The sequence below is a fragment of the Paroedura picta genome, chromosome 2, assembly GCF_049243985.1.
Source record: "Paroedura picta isolate Pp20150507F chromosome 2, Ppicta_v3.0, whole genome shotgun sequence".
NCBI lineage: Eukaryota > Metazoa > Chordata > Lepidosauria > Squamata > Gekkonidae > Paroedura > Paroedura picta.
The window spans coordinates 84,775,091-84,793,560 of record NC_135370.1 but is presented as its reverse complement, the minus strand read 5'-3'; the positions used below and the strand labels follow the sequence as shown (position 1 = coordinate 84,793,560).

Genomic DNA, 18,470 nt, shown 5'->3' with positions numbered 1-18,470 from the left:
AAGTCTGTTCTTATTCCATGATTGAACCATATAAGCTGTGAACTCAGTAGTCTGATTATGACATATATAGAATCATAGAATCACAAAATCATAGAGTTGGAAGGGGCCATACAGGCCATCTAGTCCAACCCCCTGCTCAATGCAGGATCAGCCCTAAGCATACTAAAGCATCCAAGAAAAGTGTGTATCCAGCCTTTGCTTGAAGACTGCCAGTGAGGGGGAGCTCACCACCTCCTTGGGCAACCTATTCCACTGCTTGCTGAACTACTCTGACTGTGAAATTTTTTTTCCTGATATCTAGCCTATATCGTTGTACTTGTAGTTTAAACCCATTACTGCGTGTCCTCTCCTCTGCAGCCAACGGAAACAGCATCCTGCCCTCCTCCAAGTGACAACCTTTCAAATACTTAAAGAGGGCTATCATGTCCCCTCTCAACCTCCTTTTCTCCAGGCTGAACATTCCCAAATCCCTCAACCTATCTTCATAGAGCTTGGTCCCTTGGCCCCAGATCATCTTCGGTGCTCTCCTCTGTACCCTTTCAATTTTATCTACGTCCTTCTTGAAGTGAGGCCTCCAGAACTGCACACAGTACTCCAGGTGTGGTCTGACCAGTGCCGTATATAATGTCAATCTTGTGATTTTGATGTGATGCCTCTGTTGATACAGCCCAAAATGGCATTTGCCTTTTTTACCGCTGCATCACACTGCCTGCTCATGTTTAGTTTACAATCCACAAGTACCCCAAGGTCTCGTTCACACACAGTGTTACCTAGAAGTGTATCCCCCATCCAGTAGGGTCTTATCCCAGGTCTTAACTTACCTTTACCTCCAGCTGAGATTGAGAACTGTATGTAAACATTTAAACTTAGCTGCTCCTCTTAGCTCTCTCATTTTTCTCAATATTCTTCCTTGCTGTTAATAACACATAAATAACACACCTTCAGTCCACTTTTAATGCACTTTGTAACTGGATTTTACTGTGTGAAATGGCAAAATCCACTTGCAAACAGTTATTGAAGGGGATTGAAATGGCATTACTTATCATGTATAAAAGTGGCCATATAGACCTTTTTTCAATCGTTTACATACTGTAGATGAGTTAGCTTCAGCTTACTGTGCAGTTTAATTTCAGATCATGTTATTGGTTGGTAATAATTGCTGTCCAAACAATGAAGGTTTTCCAGTTCTCTGATTTTTTGCACAGTGATAGGCTTCACATCTCTCCAGAAAGGTGTTTTTAAAAAATACTAATTAACCTGCGAGTGCTTCATTATTGAATAACACCATCCTTGTGGTAGTCACAAGTTACAACCCTTTCTTTGGGGGGGGGCATCCTGAATTCTTGTCAATGCAGTCACAGCCCTGTCTTCATTTAATGCTTCAGGTTCTGAATGACCTGGGTGAAAACAAATAATTAGAAACATCAACCACAGCATGGTGCTTTCCTCTCCCTTGGTCATGCAGTATGATTCTGTCTCTCTAGCTTACGGGGCAAATTGAGATCTGTCTGTCCCTGATAGTCCAATAAAGATCTTTATACTAAAGACTAAGCAATCGATAATGCATATGCTTTATTGGGTAAAGGCTTATTAATAAAATTTAGCACATAATACAGCTGTGTCAGGAATTACAGGATATTGTTCATGATTTACAACACTAAAAGGGTTGTATTAGTGTTGTAAATCATGAACAATATCCTGTAATTCCTGACACAGCTGTATTATGATAAATTAATATTATTATCCCTATACTTCAGATGGAGGTGAAACAGAGGCTGAGACAGTGACTGTAATGGGGTGGGGGAACAGAATGTTGTGTCCATGTGAGCAGCTCGCTGTTGGAGAAGCTCTGGCAACACTTAGTCCCTAGGTGTTCTCCTATATTCCAATGAATTTAAGCAAAATGCTGGGCAATCGTGATCACTGGTATAGGCAGTTGGCAGAGATGCTCCCAAGTGGACGACTGAAGTGGCCACACACCGCCTCATGTCTTACCCACTTTTGTTGCCCGGGGAGATGTGTTGTGACTCATTGTTAAAGATTGCTAGATATAATGTGTGTATTTGAATCAATTGTGTGAAGGCCCCTCCCTGCCTCTCCTTGAATGAATGAAGCTGTAGCTTTTCTTTGTTGTGTTCTCCTCAACACAGGCCACCCTCATATCTATTTAAGTCCTTCTTGCCACCTAGGTTGCCCTGCTTATTTTTAAAAGAGGAAGTGGACTGCTTTGGGTGACTTCCTCTGAGAGGAAACATAAAGGCAGCTTCCTGGCAGGGGTCTGCTCACTTCTGTGTGAGGGGCAAGGTATTTAGAATGCTCTTTTCAGGAGTGATTCCTGGATGAATGATAAGCAATCACTAATTTCAGAGAAGTGGTTCCTGGAAATCACCTGGAGTCCCTCTAGCATTTAAAGCCTCCAGGTCTCTCCTGCTTGGAGAAACTTTACTCACCCATTGTCTCCAGCTAGACCTATTAGCATTTGTATGAAGGTGAGCTGAGGTATGGCTGAAGAGCAAATGCTTGACTTTCCCCTCCCTGGTCTCTGCTTAGAGCAAAACAACCCTATTAAAATGCTCAATTCAAACTTTCACAGAAAAAATGCATTTCTTCACACAGACCATAGGCACGTATTGAATGGCAGGCCTCACAGTGCATCAGGAGTCCTCCCCCCATACCCCTTCATGCTACTTTGAGTACTCTGACATTTCTTTTTTAGTTTTGTTCCAAACACAGTATTTGATAAAGAGTTCTGGGGCACTCAAAAGTTGTCTGTGGGTTAATCTAGTGGTCCCCAACCGCTGGTCTGGGGACCAGTACCAGTCCATGGATCGGTCGGTACCGGGCCATGGCTCCTCCTCACCTTCCTCCCTGGCTGCTGCCTCAGGGGCTGCCCTGCCACTCTGCCACCGGCTCACCTTTGGTGCTCACCAGTGGCCACCATGGATGGGGCTTCCCCTCGCATGGCACTGCGCAGCTGCTGTTGGCAGCGCCCATCAGCGGGCAGCGGGAAGTCAGAGGCGCCAGCAGGAAAGCAAGTGGAGCAGGGGCTCAGGCCGTGGCATCCCTCGGCAAAAGACTACCCCCCCCCCGGGCCTCAGTAAAATTGTCAAGCGTTGAACGGTCCCCAGTATTAAAAAGGTTGGGGACCACTGGGTTAATCTTTGGGTTAATCCTACTGAAACTGTATTGCACAACTTTTGCTTTTAGAACCCATAAACCACTGGTCCCAAAGCATCCCCATCGATCTTAATCTGTTTTAAATCTTGATCTTTGCAGAAAATGTCTGTTCATCTATTCATCTCTGAAGATTGCCTATAACATATATAAGTATCTTCACTACAATAAAAGGATGAAATACAAGGTAATTCTAGTCACCATGGAAAAATTATTCAGGAAATAATGGCCAGGCCACTACAAGTGAGACATTTGGTAAATATTTAGGATATTCAAGCCTTGCTCACATGTACAGACAACAGAAGTACATCCTGCATGTACATGTATACAGCTGTTTGTAAGAAAGAGGTAACTTTACAAATGAAGCCAGGCCAGATGTGGCATTTGGATCACAGATGTACCTGGCCAGATGTAGCATTTAGATCACATATTCATCTGCCCATACATTGAATGTAGTGAGAATCACTCAGTGCACAAAGAACCGTGAAGACCATGCTGTACACAGATTGTAACTTGTGAAAAGGGCTAATAGCCAATGTAATTGGTTGTCATGTGCAACCAGTTCTGAGGAATTTTAACCAGGAAGGAACGTCCTTTTCCTTCAATGGGCCTTCCTCCCACATAATCGTGCATAGGATTGTATCAGAGAAGTCACATGTCTTTAATATCCTGCTTTAATTTGGGAAGAAGGCAAGTGTCTACCCTCCTCCCTTCTTTTCTTCATTTTCATTTCATCCGAGAACGAGTGTGTGCCGCGACTTTAGGAGCTAGCTTTTTGTAGCAGCAGCAGCAGCCCAAAGGTGGGGGGGGGCGGTCTACGTCACGGAGCCTCTTGACGCGAGGGATTTCACGTGAGCCCTCCTGAAGCTGGCGGCTGGCCTGTGTGTGTGTGTGTGTGTTGTGTGTAGGCGGGGTGTTGTAAGGAAAGCACCCGCCGGCCGCAGGTGCCACCAGTAGCCAGAGGGGGCGGTGCCGAGCTGGAGCTTGGGGAGAAAGTGCACGGACATCCTGGTTTGTACCACTCCAAGGAGAAGCGAGCGGGAGGGAAAGAGACCCAGACCCAGGCAGGCTGGTGCTTTCCCGGCTTTTTCTCGATCGAGGCGGCGCGAAGGCGAGCATCCCGACGGTATACAAGCGGTTGATCGCTCGGTGAGCGCTGATCCAGTCCCTTGTGGCCCTCCTTCGCCTTCGTTCTCTGATGCCAGATGGGTTACTGAGGTATGAGGAGGGTTATCTCGCGAGTGCGTTTTCCTGGCTTCCCTATCGCAGCCCAATGACGGGGAGGTGGATGGATGGATGAGCGCCTGAAATGCTTTCCCTGGTGGTTACTGTGCCTAATTTGCAAGAGCCAGTAGGGTTTGCAAGCTCTTTGCCCGTCTCTCCCCTCCCTCCCTTCCTTCCGCCTTCCCTCCCTCTCTGCCTTAGCCCTGCAGCGCGTTCCGTTGCAACCCGGCGAGGATTAGTCTGCTACACGGTGTGCGTGCGTCCTTTTCGCCTCGTGAAATGCAAGGATTAAACGCTCGCTGCTTGCAGTGAACTCCGCGGTTCATGCACAGCTGGTGAGGAGGGCTCTTTCTCTCCAAACTCCACCCGAGAGATCCTCTCCGGGATCTGTTGCATCATGTCTCTTTCCCTGGAGCGAGTCTCATGCTGAGGGACTGCTTTATCTTTACTACATCGTTGGCTTTTGTTTTTAAAGCAGCCTCCGTAGATCAAACGCAAAGTTTTTGAATGGAGCTCAGGACTCAAGGAGAAGAGGAGCCGGGCGTTTTTAAATTGCAGCGTGGGTTTCTTCTCCACCCGTCTTCCTCTCAAGACCCCATTTCTTGTATTTGATTTTTCTTTGCGGTTTGCATCCTTTGCGTTTTTGGGAGTGGTGCCGACTGAGCAGGGAGATGATGTTTCAGCAGAAGGATGTGTATGTCAATCTGGAGGATCCCTCCCAGAAAAAAGGGCATTAAACGTTGTAATGGTAGTATAAGAGGGGGGCTCTAGATGTGTAACCTCAATTATTCATGCACTTACCCTGTCCCCTCAAAAAACCCTTGCAAACAATTTATAGTGCCTCTGTACGAGTCTGGTATTGTCTTGTCTTGTCTCCAGGGAGCAAGTAGATAGCTTGCAGCCAGAGAAAACAACTGAGCTAGCTTTGGGATGCCTTCCCTATCACCGCAGGCCCTCTGACCTCAAGGTGGCCCCTCAGGCAGCCTCCTCCACGTGGCAGGCTCCCAGGCCAGACTCTCCTCCCACCTGCAGTGAGTAGGCAGGCACAGACTGCCAGAACTAAGGAGACTACATATAATAAATACCAGGGTGAACAGGGCCAGAAGGACACACATCACATATACACATGTCATATATTCTCGCTTATATGCAGATATACTGATGATCTTAGCATGTTGTCAGTCCAAAATCCCTCACTTACCTGGGTAGGGATGCCAGTCCCCAGGTCACACCAGGTCATCTCCAGACTAAAGAGATCGGTTCCCCTGGATAAAATGGCTGCTTTAGAGGGTGGACTCTGAGGCATTATGCCCCATTAAGGTCCTTCCCCACTCCCAATCCCATCCACTCCTGGGTCGTCCCCCCCCCCCCCAAAGCCCCCAGATATTTCCGAAATCAGAGCTGGATAGCTGAGGCATAAAAAGAAGCTTACCACCAAATAGAAAAGGGTGAGCAGAAAGCTCTGTAAGTAATGATCGTATTGGATTTTGGGCTCATTCTCAAAAGACTTTGTTGGGGTTGATTGAATAAATTGAACAGCCAGTCGTGGGGTGGGGTGGGGTGGGTGGACTTTCTGGATTCTCCTGTAAGATGGAAGTAAATCAGGCACAAGGGTCATCGGATGCCAGCATCGCGTGTCTTGCTCAAGGCTGGGGCTTTGTGTATAATTAAGAGGTTCAGCTATAAAATCCAGGTCTTTCCATACTGATCCAAGTTTTTCAAGCATCCTCACAGGGCATTTTCAGATGAGAAAAACAGAAGGACTATGAAGCTTATTTATTCTGGCTTGGTTGACTAAACCTTTGTAGCGGAGTCAGGTTTTGGATAGCCTTGCTGGGGCTAAGGATTTGGTTTGGAGGCAGTCGCTGCCCTGCCATGTATTGCCTCGGGCATGTCAGTCTCCTGCTCTGCTTTTCCCCTCCCCTCTTTTCCGTGGTCTCTTTAGACATGCAACTCCTAGGATCATCCAGGTGCAGCTCCTAGCACACTTGGTTCAGTCTCAGGTCAGCTGCTTTGTGCTGGATGCTTGAATTTTTTATAAGCAGCTGGCTGGACTCTTGGTTACCAGCCTTTAAACAAGGCAACATCCCTGCCCTAGGCAAGTCATTACAGAGAAGTGATAAATTAAATATAAGAAGCTGAGGCTGACATGTGCTGCAAGCTTTTGCTTTGCTTATGGGCTCTACCAAATGACCTAGGAAATAAAGCATACAGCAACCTCCGAACTGTTGGAAATAGCTGTCTGTGCGATGTCTCCTGACTTGAGACTCTGGCAGGAACTCTCTTTACCATAGAGTTAGTGAAAAACACTGATCATTCACCCTTGATCTCACTGACCTGTCCCTAGAGGGACTTTTCCTGCTTCCCGAGTCTTCATCCCCCTTTCTTCTCCATTCCTCTAGCCTGCAGCATCTCTCCATCCAGCTATTTAGATTAGAATAGGAACCTTCTCTTCCCTCTGAGTATGTAAAATTCTCTAATAAATGGTTACTATATTAGTTAAGTACCACCTTTGTGAATGTGCCTTTCTTTGTCGTTTTCTAACCACATGTACTCAGCCTGCTGCACTTACTAGGCATACCAGGCACGTCTGCTAACTTTCAGGATATTAAGATTTGTGGTAGTCTACCAATATTTAATATCCTTCACTAACAGTGGGAAATATTTTGCTTATTATCTTTCCCATCATGCTGCAAGGAATGCAGGTACCGTGTGTGTGTGGGGGGGCGGGGGGGAGTGGAGTCTTTCTTCTCCCCTGTTACAGAAGCAGAGGCCCCTGGAGTGGGTGGGGCCTGCCACAGAGAATCTGTCATGGGCTGCTGCCTGCCCTGCCCCCACATTCTTTCCTGCTTCCTTTGCTCCCACCTCACTTAACCGACTGGACAGGTAGGGGAGGGCCTCTGCCCCCAGTCTGCATTTGAAGGTTTGCTTTCTTGGGGTGGGGGTGGGAGGTAGGGTTGCCAGTCTTTCTTGAGAGCTGGTGGGGGATAGGGGTAGGGTTGCCAGATCCAGGTTGGGATCTCCTGGAGATATGAAAATGGAGCATAGGGGAGGACAGGGACCTCAGTGAGCTACAATGAAGAGCTGTTTTTTATACTCTGCTTTTCACTACCCAAAGAAGTAAACGAGCAGTTTACAAACTCTTTTCTCTTCCTCTCCCCTCAACAGACACTCAACAGGTAGGTAGGCATGAGAGAGCTCTAAGAAAACTAATATGCTGAGAACAGCTCTAAGAGAACTGTGACTAGCCCAAGGTCACCTTGTTGGCCACATGTGGAGGAGCGGGGAATCCAAGCTGGTTGTCTAGATTAGAGCCCACCACTTTTAACCACTACACCACACTGGTTCAATGTCACAGAGGCCACCCTTCAAAGGATCCATTTTCTCTGGGGGAACTTATTTCTGTGGCCTGGAAGAGAGCTGTAATTTTAGGGGGTCCCCAGGTCCCACCTGGAGGCTGGCATCCCTGAAGAGGTCAATCCCCTTTTATTCCCTTATCAGAGCCCCTTTCTATTACAAGGGGAAGCAGCCTGATTTCACCACCAGGCCTGAAGTGCACAGAAAGCCTACAGTAAGGTTTTTTTTTGGGGGGGGGGAAGGGAATTTAATGGACTGTATTTAAAATAGAAAAAGATGAAAAAGTACAACCTCCCCCCCCCAAGCCTTCTAATAAGGTTAAAGTTACCAAACAAAGCTAACCAAATACATGTTGCTTAATAGATCTGAACTTAGCTGTCCTTGTCTGAAACAGGCTAGCCTGGCCCATGCCTCTCCAGCAGAGCTACGCTCCCTCCCAAGAGCAGCAATCACTCTGCTTGCCAGTCCCAGGAGAAGTGCACACAGGGGAAGAGATGGTTGTATCTGTTTCCCACAGATCCCTGCCCCTGATTTGGGACTGGTTGCCAATGCCCTCCAAAACTGCAACGGCCAATCCTGTTTCACAAGGCTGGCCAGCCAAAGACTCCCCATTGAGTTGCATGGTTGTGCAGGGATTTGAAACCGAGCCTTGGTCTAATAGCTCAGTCCCATGCATGCTCAATCAGAAAAAAAGTTCCATTGTGATAAAGGGAGCTTACCCCCAGGTGCACAGGACTGCAGCCTAAATCCAGCACTGTATCACATAAACCCAGAATGTTTGTATGGGCTTCCTTCTCCAGGCAATTGATCCTTCCTGGTATTATCCAAAGTTTGGGGTTGGATACTTCTTTCTGTTTTTGGACTGATCCATTTTTAAACCTTAGCAGTGTTTTAGCACAGAGACACCCTTGATTGAAATCAAGCAGGCTTCAGCACTGCAGTTGTACCTCTAATAATAACATTCACTGTCTTTCCTTGCTGGGCTAAAAAGTGAGATTAGAAATTGTGTTTTTGTTTGGTTGTGTATTGACATAAACTTCAGTACAGGTGTAGTTTGGTGTGAAAACCTGTGAAGTGTTGTAGATGTGCAAGGCGAATGCATGGATGCATTGATTTAAAAGATAATTTATTTTGCCAAAGTGAACTTGCTCATACAGTTCATGCAGTGCGTTGTACACTTTTGCACTTTAAAGGAGGCCAGGCATCAGGATAATATTTGAGCTGGAAAGACAAATCTGAGAAAGAAACAAGGTACAGAATAGTAGCAAATAAATTAATTTTGAAGCCCATATCCAAACATAGCACAGGAAATGCTAATCTGTAGTAGATATGCATACCTTCACCAGAGAAAGGTTATGTTAAGATAGGCTGAACCTCCACATTCAGTATAATGGAGTGATACAATGGGACAAATTATTTTTTAAAAAGCTACTGCATCTCTTTGTAAGAAGGAATCTAGTATTTCATGAAGAGGGTTGGGATAGAACTTTTCTTCTTCACACATTATTTTTGCATGTGCAAGAACTTGTCTTTATGTGGGAGCTTTTAAAGGTTATACCACTGCTTACTGTTTTAAGTGGGATGGGACACTCATCACCTCAGAGTTGTAATCTAGTCCTTCTGTTTGCTGCATGTGCAGCCCTCAACAGATCTACACAAAAGATGAACATCAAGGGGCAGTGAGTTCTGCAGACAGGCTACCACCATTGAAAATGCCCCAGCCCCCACTGCCTCACATTATAAGGCAGGAACACTTGCAGAAGGGACTATCTAGACCAGGGGTAGTCAACCTGTGGTCCTCCAGATGTCCATGAACTACAATTCCCATGAGCTCCTACCAGCAAACGCAATAGATAACACAATCTATGGCAGATGTCAATATTCTTCTTTCAAATCAAAACTGCCCCTTGGTTTCCCCTCAGGGCAGCATCTGCATGTATAAAACGCAGAAATGCGTCATTTTTTATTGATCCAGCATACATGCGTAAATATATTGGACTGAAGGTTTGAGGGATGTGGTATTTAATTTCATGACATGCTTTCTTTTAAAATGATTATACTGTTATTCAGTACTGTTGCCTCTCCAGAAACAGGCCCCATCTGACTACATGGTGATTTACACCCACTTGTAACTTGCAGTCTTCTGCTGGTGCTGTCTGTGAATCTAGCTGTAACGAGTGTATCCCGAATACTGCAGTTTAACTGTCCATGTATTCTGGCACTTTTAATGTGGTTGCTTTTATCCAAAGGGACCAATAAGAGCCCCAGGGAAAAAGGCAGACTATAAATAACATAAACAAATAATTTAATGTTGTAAACTATTTTGAGGAAATGGATAAAACATGATATAAATAATGGTATTGCTTGACTAGGACAGGAAGGCCTGGAGGATCATTGTCCATGGGGTCATGTTGGGTCGGACATGACTTCACACCTAACAACAACAACAACAACATTGTTTGACTGTTCTGATGAAGTTTCTGCTCAATAGTTATGCCTTATCTGAGGTTTACTGAATTAAGATTACAGAAGGGGATTCTTGTATATTTGGAGGCTTGTGTGTAGGAATCACTGTCCCACCCCCCCGAGCTCCTCCCCTTTCCAGTGTAAATTTCCTCTAACCAGGGGTAGGGGTAGTCCCTCCAGATGTCCATGGACTACAGTTCCCATGAGCCCCTGCCAGCATTTGTCTGAATTTCCTGGCAGGGGCTCATGGGAATTGTAGTCCATGGACATTTAGCTTTCCTATGCTTTGTCATGTGTACCCATATTGCATCTGGTTTCTTTTCCTTGTCCACAAGTGTTTTGTTCCCTCTTTAGTTGCTTTACTATATTAAAGTTCTCAGCAATAAATCAATGATACTGTGATGAAATATTCACACAACCACTGTAAGGATCAAAGCATGCATGGAAAAGGGGGGGGGATCCAGTGGAGGACACAAGCAATGAAATAACGTGCAGAAAAGCCCTTCAATAAGGTTTACTGTATTCACCAGTTGTAATAGAATTTCTGAGTAACTACGTCTCCCAACAACCCCTGACTCAGTTTTGAAAATGTATATGTTGCAGTACTGCTGATTCTATTCTTCTGTATTAGGCAAGGCCATTTTTTCCAAATCTTCTCAAAAATATTTATTGCGTACTTTTCTATTGGGAAATAGGTGGAATATGCAGATCCCACCCATTCTGTAGGCACTTCATTGGCTACCAAATAGTTACTGGTTTCATTTCAGCAAATTAGTTATCATTCACAAGTAACTTCATGGCCTTGGACCAGCATCAGAGCAAGGCTTGAGAATGCCACTGAGCAAGCCAGTAACGTTGGCACTGGCCCATGCATACACAATCTATGTTGTGGCTCTCATCTTGTGGACTGACTTGCCAGAGGTGGTCAGGAGGGCCCCGTGCTTCTACACTTTTGTAGAATATGCAAAACATTCAGGAGGGTGTAAAGGGATTAGATCTGTAGCAGAACAGCTCAGGAGGATGGTTTTATAAGAGCATAGGGCTGTAGTCTGCAATGTTTATTCTATGTCTCACTTTTCTTTTAATGCATTTTCTTCTACCACTTTCTGCATTATGGTATGTTTTTCATTAGACAGTTTTTTGTTTGCATTGTTTCCTAATTTTGTAATCCTTATTCTGTCACATTGCTTGTTGGATTGGATGTCTTATGCTGTGTGACTGAATTTTTTTTTTTTTGTAACCCACCCGGAGTCTCAGCAAGAAAGCAGACTTTGAATGAATTCAATAAATACAATATTGAGGTGTGCTATATTTTTGAGGAAGTGGAATGAGAAAGCCATTTTTGACAAGAAGACTACAGCCAATTCGTTTCTTTATGTAACAAATAGGAGGAGAAGTATTGAGAGTTTGGTTTTCTTTTATTTCTGCAGAAGTAGTAAACTGTCTTCTAAGGAAGTTACCCTTCTGTCTCCTTGCTCTATTTCTCATTTTTCTCTCCAGCTATGAAGAGGAAGGTTGGGTACTCATACTATGTTGCCCCTAGTTGCCTTTCTGGATTAGCCTATTTAAATCTAGCCGCCTGTTCCCAATTGCCAGAGGCCTCTTTGACATTCACAAGCAGACCAGCAAAACCACAAAGCTCCTCTGTTGATTCCAGCATCTGGTTGTAGAAGGTTTGCTGCCTTTTGATGTGAAGGTTCTATCTAGCTATGGTAGCTGGTGTCTATTGAAAATCTCTTCTCCATAGGAGTATGACATTCATGAACTATTAGCTGTGATACTTGCTCCAATTAAATTATGCACAGCACACTTTCCCCCCCTAAAGGTGGCCTGAGTGCCTTGCAATACAAAAAAACAGTCAAGCAAGCAAAAGAAAGTAAGTAAAAAAGAGGAGAGGGGAAGCTTCTGAGTATAGAGCAGGACTTCCTGTCTCCTGGGTGATCTTCCTGCCACCTAGAGGCCTGCAGTATCAGGGCCAAGAGTCACAGGACAAGAACCTTTGGTTCATGCTTCTGGGTACACCCAGACCCTCAGTACTTGTGAAGCAGGAGGACAACAGAATCAGCTAGATTTTATGCAGCTGCTGCTAAATGGTGAGCAGCATCTTCCCCAGTTTCTCCTCGGCCTCCCCTGTTTTTTATGCTTATCTATGTCTCTTCATTTCAGGTTGATCAGCAGCTTATTCTCTTTATTGATTATTTTAATCATTTTATGTTTAGGCTTTTACTGTTTGTTTATACTTTGTTAGTTGCCTTGAGAAAATCTCTGGAGAGATGGCTTATAAATTCCATCATTTCACTCCATCAGAATTTCCCTGTGTTGTTCATTTCCTCTCCACCCCATGTTAATCTCCAGTTTGCGGTTTGTTCTGAATATCCTTGGACTACAGATCAAATTCCTCATGTGTTTCTATCACGGTCTCAAACATATTGATTCACTATGGAGTGCAGCTATTAAATGGACAGGATATAGCTTATGAAAAATGTTAACACAATACATTAACAAGTTTTAAAAGTGTCCTGGAATTTCTTGCTGAAGCCTATCACTTGTCTTCCTCTAGTATCGTATAGATCCAAAAGTGTTCCTTGGGCCAGCTTCCTATGAACTGATGTAGCTCTTGCCTCTACAACACAAGGCCTTTTGTCATCCATGAAGTTGAGTAGTGTGATAATGTTTGTATTTGCAATTTAGCAGTGGAGAATTAGGGCCAAGGTCATATTTACTTATGAAGCGCAGTATCCATCTCTTTGTATCAGTAAAAAAAAAAAAAAAGCTGTAGTCCAGAGAGGGGATTATGTGACTTGCTTCAGATATGAAAATGTAATCATGGAATGAGAAGATTGATACTTTTTTTTTTAATGCTGGCAGGGGCTCATGGGAATTATAGTCCGTGGACATCTGGAGGGTCGCAGTTTGACTACCCATGCTCTAAAGCTTGGATGCTTTCACTAGCACAGATTATATGTTTAAATGATGGACACTTTTTGACTTTGTAATTTGCTTTTTATGTCTAGACTAGGGGCAAAGCCTGTTGCATTCAGGAATACAACGGGCGCTAGATTTGTGTGTGTGTATGTGGAAGAACTCTGCGGATGGTCTCCCCATCCCCCCTAGGACCTGGAAATTCTGCAGGCAGCTGTTACAGAACTCACCAGCAGGGGCAGCTTTCATGCGGCAGGGATCTGCAGCCTCTGAGTCTCAGAGGGAATGGAAGGAGGATGGGGTGGTCAGGTAGGGGATGGAAGGCGATTGGCTGGCTGCTGGACAGACAGGCAAGCCGGTTGGAGGAGGAGGCACTCAGGGGTGGGACAGCTGCCCTGAGAGGGTGTTAAGCACTGAGTGGCACTTAAGCCATGAGACCAGCTCCTCCTTCAAGCCCTTACCAGAAATATTAAGTGGAACAGAAGATTTTAGGCTGCTTTTAAAGTGATCATCTAGTTAACAGGCCCATATAGCGGGACTTGCAGTTCACACCATCTGATTCATTAGTAGTTTTTACATTGACCCCTTATCCTTCTAGGCTGTTATACAAATATTATTTGTATTTCAGTATGGAATTGACTCAATCCACCCAGCTTTCATGTTTCCATATGATTTGTACCAAGTCCTTGAGATCAGGAGGCAATGACCATCGTTATTCTTTTGCAAATGTAATTATACACACTGATATTTCAGCTGCAGACACACAGGCTGGGTTGAAATGAATGAAACCCATGTAAGCAGCTTCCTTGCTCTTCCCAGAGGAGGGAGGGAGTGGCTTTCACAAATGATTCAACACATGGATTGAATGCTGCTGTGGAAGGAGGGGTGCCACTGCTAGTGGTGTGCTTGCATGTGGGCACAGGCCTATATGTGTTTCTCTATCATTCTGAGGCATCCCAGTGACCTTCTAATAATGGGAGGTGTGCTGGTGGGATTTTTCCTTCCAGCAGCCTTGAACGCAGGCTGCATCTGCGATTATATCTGCTGCAGCACAGATGCAGCCTTGAGCTACTGTTTGCAGACTAGTCTTGATAATCCATAGTTGATGGGGGCACATGGGGTGATGTGCTTTGAGAAGCACAGCTATTTGGCTGAAAATAGGCATACAGCTGAAAAGTCTGTCAGGATTGTAGAATCTCTGTCATAAATTAGCCTGAGTTCCTCCATGTCAGTTATATTGTTTAATTGGACCTGGCGCCTGCTAGCCCCGGCCTTGTAGTTTGTAAGCAATAAAATAGAATAGTGATGTTATTTTAACCTTATCTTGTTATGGGCTCACAGGGTTGTTGTCACTTCTCTCAAGGATGGGAGTTTGGAATCCTGTTGTTGTTTCACATATGTCTTTTCTCACTAACCCCCCTCCTTGGGAACTGTCAAGTTTTGGGCGGGAGAAATGTATTGATAAGCTGAGGCAAATCTGGCTTCGAGTCAGATTTGACTTTCAGTCCAATGCGTATAGTGCTAACCAATAAAACTATTTTCTTTTGAATAAGTTTTGTTGTGAGTTTCCTGTGCGTCTGACATCAAGTCAAATCTCACAACTCCTTTCACCTGCAAAATGCAGGGCGAGGGACATACTTTTTCTGAGCAGGGAGAGGGCCTGGATTGGGACCTCTCCCAGGGCGACGGCGCGGGTGCCGGCCCGCACAGCTCGGGCATGATGCGGGCAATCTCGGGGACAACCCCGGGGCCCGAGGAATTTTTGGAACGACACGTCACCCAGCGCAGGCGATTGTCTAGATACGACCGCCCTACTGGGGATGAGAGGTGGCCGGAGCACCTGGGACTGCCTAGCTACGCGCTGGAGCCTGTGGGTGAGACACAGGACTTGCAGTACAAGCTGGACAGGGTGACTAACTGGCTGCAGGATCTTTCGGGTCGGCTGGATCCGGAGGAGAAGCGCCGAACGCAACGCCTGCTGAAGGAAGTGCTTGGTGGTGGTGCGCACGATACCAGCCTGCGAAGAGCGAGTGGTGGGCTTGCACTGCGGGAACACGGCATGGCGGACACGCAAGCAGCAGCGGATGCTGAGGCGTTGGCCAGGGCCAGGGCGCAGCTGGAAATCGAGGCGGAGGCAGAGGCTCGAGCGAGAGCGCAGAGAGAACGAGAAGGCGAGGACGAGGAGCGAGAGGACGAAGGCGGCGCGGGCGGCGATGGAGTCGGAGGGGACGGCGCGGACGGAGGCGAGGATGCAGCAGCGGCGGCGGCCGCGGCGGCGGCGGCGGACGTTGCGGGAGCCGAGGCGGCGGCGGCAGCAGCGGCACGCGAAGCGGCGCGAGCGGCAGCGCGAGCAGCAGAGGCGGCACGGGCAGCGGAACGAGCCAGAGTGGCGGCGGGGAGAGGACGAGGCATCGGCCGTGGTGCAAGACCCCTAGTACCTGCCCCGGCACCGGCGGATTGGGGCCCAGGGCGCCTACCTGCCCACCTCCGTGGTGTGGAGATGCGGAGCACCTATAAATTCAAGGCTAAGTTTTCCGGGGACCCCGCCGATTTTCCTACGTTTCTGGTGCATCTCCAGGCCTACATGATGGAAATGGGGTTCACTTTCCAGGACGACGCTGAGAAAGTGCGTTTCGTGGGTCAAGCCCTAGAAGGTAAAGCGGCCAAATGGTTCGTGGACTTGTACCGTTATCACCCCCAAGCCATCCGTGACTACAACCATTTTATGAGAGCCCTGCGCCAGATGTACGTGGAACCGTTCGAACGAGAGACTGCGGAGAAAAAACTCAGGGCTCACCGGCAAGGGAAGTTGTCAGTGGTCGAGTACGCCCGGGAGTTTAAAGAGCTGGCTTCCTCGGTGCCGGACTGGACGGAACCCCAACGCGTGCTGTCGTTTGTGGGGGGCCTCAATCCTACCCTGGCTGACAAATGCCTCCTCCTGGAAGACCCGCTTACAGTTGAAGGGTGGGTCCAATTGGCTGGGGAGATGGAAAATCGATTGGAGCGAGCTTCGATGGTGCAGGTCCTGGCAGGCAAAACCGTGGCGAAAACTTCCACCCCGGCGAAAGTCAAGCCCCGAGCCAAGTTGGAGCCGTCTGAGCGCACCCGGCGCATGGAAAAGGGGCTGTGCTTGGGTTGCGGCCAAGCGGGGCACTTTCTCGCACACTGCCCGACAAAAGCAGCAGCGGCCCCGAGGGCCGTGAGCAGCGCCCCACCGAAAGCCCAGCCCGCCAAGAAAACCACTCCAAAGAAAAGTGCCAAGTCTCTCCTGGTGCCAGTGGCTGCCGTGCCAGCAGTGGACGACTCGGAGGAGGGAAGCGGGCTGGAGGACGAGGATCAAGCCGAGGAGCAGTCGGGAAACGAGGACGGTCTGCTGTAAAGGCGCCCCGCCAGCAGGCCGCCAACAGGGGCAAACGCGTGGTGAGTGATTCCCCCTTGCTACTCCTACCTGCCAAGCTCTCCAACCCCAAGTCCGGGAAAACAGTGGGAGTCCGGTGTATCGTGGACTCGGGGTGCACCCAATCCCTAGTGAGCCCGGCACTGGCCGAGACTTTGGGGGTGGGAAAGGTGCCGCTGAGGGAACCCTTGCCAATCACCCAATTAGATGGGAAATGTGCTCCCGGAGGGGAGGCCACGGCGAAAACGCGCCCAATGGACTTGGACATAAAAAAACATTGGGAGCAAATCCAGCCTTTGGTAGCCCCTCAGTCTGCCTTCCCTTGTGTGTTGGGGTTGGATTGGCTGAAGGAACATGACCCCCTAGTGAAGTGGAAAGAAGGGACTGTGGACTTTACCTCTCCCGCCTGCGAGCAGCACGCTCGACCGCGGGATCCCCCACGCACGGGGATTGTGGCCGCTTTGGGATCGGGGGGGGCAGCGCTCCCTCCTGAGTATCGGGACTATGCTGATGTGTTCGCGGAGGTGGAGTGCAACCAACTTCCTCCCCACCGTAAAACTGACTGTGCCATTGAATTGAAGAAAGGGGAACCACTCCCCAAAGCCAAACTTTATTCCATGAGCCCCCGGGAAATGGCGGAGCTTAGGGAATTTTTGGATAAGAACCTGGCGAGGGGTTTTATTAGACCGGCCACATCTTCATTGGCGGCCCCGGTCCTTTTTGTAAAAAAGAAGGACGGTTCGCTACGTTTGTGTACTGACTACCGTGGGTTGAACGCGGTCTCCACCTGCAATGCCTACCCGCTCCCCCTGATAAAAGACTTGTTGGGCCACTTGGGGAAGGCACGAATTTTTACGAAATTGGATTTGAGGGAAGCCTATTACCGAGTTCGGATCAAGAAGGGGCACGAATATCTAACGGCTTTTAATACCCCCCAGGGGCAGTTTGAGTACACTGTAATGCCGTTCGGCCTCGCCGGCGCTCCGGGCGTGTTCATGAATATGATTAATGAAATTATGCATGATTTATTGTACCAGGGGGTGATGGTTTACATTGATGATATTCTTGTGTATTCAGAGAATGTTGAGAGTCATGCTGATCTGGTGCGCGAAGTGCTCAACCGCTTGCGGAAGCACCAATTGTTTGCTAAACTGTCTAAATGTGAGTTCCACCGCGATGCGGTGGAGTTTTTGGGGTTCCGTGTCTCCCAGGCTGGGATTGAGATGGACCCTGGCAAGGTGCGCGACTTGCTGGCTTGGGAACCTCCCCGCACCAGGAGGCAACTGCAAAGTTTCTTAGGATTCGCTAATTTTTACAGGACTTTCATTCCCAATTTTGCCAAAGTGGCGTTGCCCCTCACTGACTTGTTGAAAACCAAACAAGGGGGAAAAACGGCGAGCCGCCCGGGGACGCCCCTTTTGTGGACTCCCCCCTGTCAAGACGCATTTGACAAACTGAAGTTGTTGTTTACGTCCGAACCAGTACTGGCCCATGCTGACCCTTCTAAGCAATTTACTGTACAAGTAGACTCCTCGGACGTAGCAATGGGGGCCGTGATCCTCCAAGAGGGAGAGGACGGGAAATTACACCCGCTGGCCTATCTGTCTAAGAAATTCTCGGGTGCAGAGCGAAATTGGGCAATTTGGGAGAAGGAGGCGGCCGCAGTGAAATTGGCCCTTTCCACCTGGAGGCATTGGCTAGAGGGGTCCGCGATCCCATTTGTAGTCTGGACGGATCATAAAAACCTTCAGGCACTCAAGCAGCCCCGATCGCTTTCCGCCAAGCAAATGCGTTGGGCGGAGTTTTTCGCCCGTTTCAACTTCTCCCTAAAGCATCTGCCGGGTAAAATGAACTTTTTGGCAGATGCATTATCACGCCTGCCCCAGTACAACAGCAAACGAGACCCATTGGTAGACACCGTTTTCACCCC

The 18,470-nt window shown here is 47.6% G+C and overlaps 1 protein-coding gene across 3 annotated transcripts in view; it reads left to right on the top strand.

Annotated features, from left to right (window-relative positions):
* Positions 1 to 4,113: 4,113 nt before the first annotated feature.
* SLC25A22 (solute carrier family 25 member 22) overlaps positions 4,114 to 18,470 on the top strand; it is a 93,236-nt gene continuing 78,879 nt past the window's right edge. Inside the window, exon 1 of one of the 3 annotated variants that reach the window (XM_077321401.1) lies at positions 4,114 to 4,392. In XM_077321401.1, coding sequence (XP_077177516.1) covers positions 4,373 to 4,392 — 20 coding nt within the window. In that variant the 5' untranslated portion in view covers positions 4,114 to 4,372. The remainder of the gene's footprint in view (positions 4,393 to 18,470) is intronic. The other 2 variants (XM_077321400.1, XM_077321397.1) reach the window with 2 other exon arrangements.